The sequence below is a fragment of the Prosopis cineraria genome, unplaced genomic scaffold (assembly GCF_029017545.1).
Source record: "Prosopis cineraria cultivar Desert tree isolate PC_DT_omini unplaced genomic scaffold, ASM2901754v1 PC14, whole genome shotgun sequence".
NCBI classification, from domain to species: Eukaryota; Viridiplantae; Streptophyta; class Magnoliopsida; order Fabales; family Fabaceae; genus Prosopis; species Prosopis cineraria.
In genome coordinates, this window is record NW_026555345.1 from 3,498,859 (window position 1) to 3,500,146 (window position 1,288).

At 46.1% G+C, this 1,288-nt stretch overlaps 1 protein-coding gene across 1 annotated transcript; it reads left to right on the top strand.

The window, feature by feature from the left end:
* On the top strand, positions 1-930 carry LOC129293820 (transcription factor MYB44-like). Its single transcript, XM_054931933.1, has one exon. It carries the CDS (start codon positions 142-144, stop codon positions 913-915), a length of 774 nt encoding a protein of 257 aa, XP_054787908.1. The 5' UTR covers positions 1-141; the 3' UTR covers positions 916-930.
* Positions 931-1,288: the final 358 nt, after the last annotated feature.

Here is a 1,288-nt window from a genome sequence, read left to right on the forward strand (position 1 = left end):
TTCAGATTTCAGAGGCTTCTCCCTCTGAACCGGTTCTCTCTCCAATCTCTCTTATTTTTCTAATTTAATTTTCTATTTTCTTGGACATTGGAGATTCTGGTGTATTTTAGGTTTTGCATAGGGTTGATCGACGACGAGTACATGACAATGGAGGCGTTGCAGGGAGAGGTGGATCGAGTCAAGGGTCCCTGGAGCCCTGAGGAGGACGAGTTGTTGAGGCAGCACGTGCGACGGCACGGCGCTCGAAATTGGTCGGCCATAAGCAAGGCGATCGCCGGACGATCTGGAAAGTCATGCCGGCTACGGTGGTGCAATCAGCTCTCACCGGATGTAGAGCGTGGCGCCTTCACTCCGGAGGAGGACGAGATCATCATCAAGGCACACGCCCAGTTCGGCAACAAATGGGCCGCCATAGCCAAGCTCCTCAACGGCCGTACGGATAACTCTGTCAAAAATCACTGGAACTCCACCTTAAAGCGCAAGTACTCATCACTGGTTCGTGACGTCGAAGATCCATCGCTCCAACTACCAACGAAGAAGCAGGCTACCGAAGATCGATCGCTGACGATTCCTTCCGTATTAGCGGGTCATTGTTACAGCCCGGGCAGCCAAACTGGATCTGATGTTAGTGACTCCGGTCATCAGGCAGTCTCTAATTCTCCGACTGTGATTCGGCCTGAATCGAGACCGCCGGACGCGAACCTGAACAACGATCTCTCAACAGAACTCACTCTGTCTCTTCCTGGAGCCAAGTCGAAGGAGTTAGGGAGGCTTAAAGATTCTAGCTCTATTACAGAGCATGAGGAAGCATTATCAACGTCGATATTATTATCAACGGAGAAGAAGCAGGGTGGAATCACGACTTTTGGGCCAGAGTTGCTGGCAGTGATGAAGGAGATGATAAGGATGAGGTGAGAAATTACATGGCGGCGTTGTGAAGTGGTGCTGGATTTTAAAAAAATTAACCGTCAGACGAGTTTTGATTGATAATGGAAGACATGGGACCTGAAGGCTGAAAAGGCAGAATGATTTTTCTTCCTGTCCCCAGATGAACATTAATTTTGAGACTGTATATACGGAATTGATAGAATTGGAACTCAAAAATTCGAAGTCATCGTTCATATCTTTGACAAAGAGAAATCCATAGGAGCGGGAGCAGATAGAGCTAGGTATTCTTTGAGATTGATTACATTCTTGTGAATAAACCGGCTCCTTTACTATACTTATCTATTCTTATTATGGTCACATAATTAATATTTTTAATTAAATTAATTTTTTTCATACATGG

What these genes read in the sequence shown, in the direction of transcription:
- LOC129293820 (XM_054931933.1), top strand. Translation starts at nt 142, where the DNA reads ATGACAATGGAGGCGTTGCAGGGAGAGGTGGATCGAGTCAAGGGTCCC.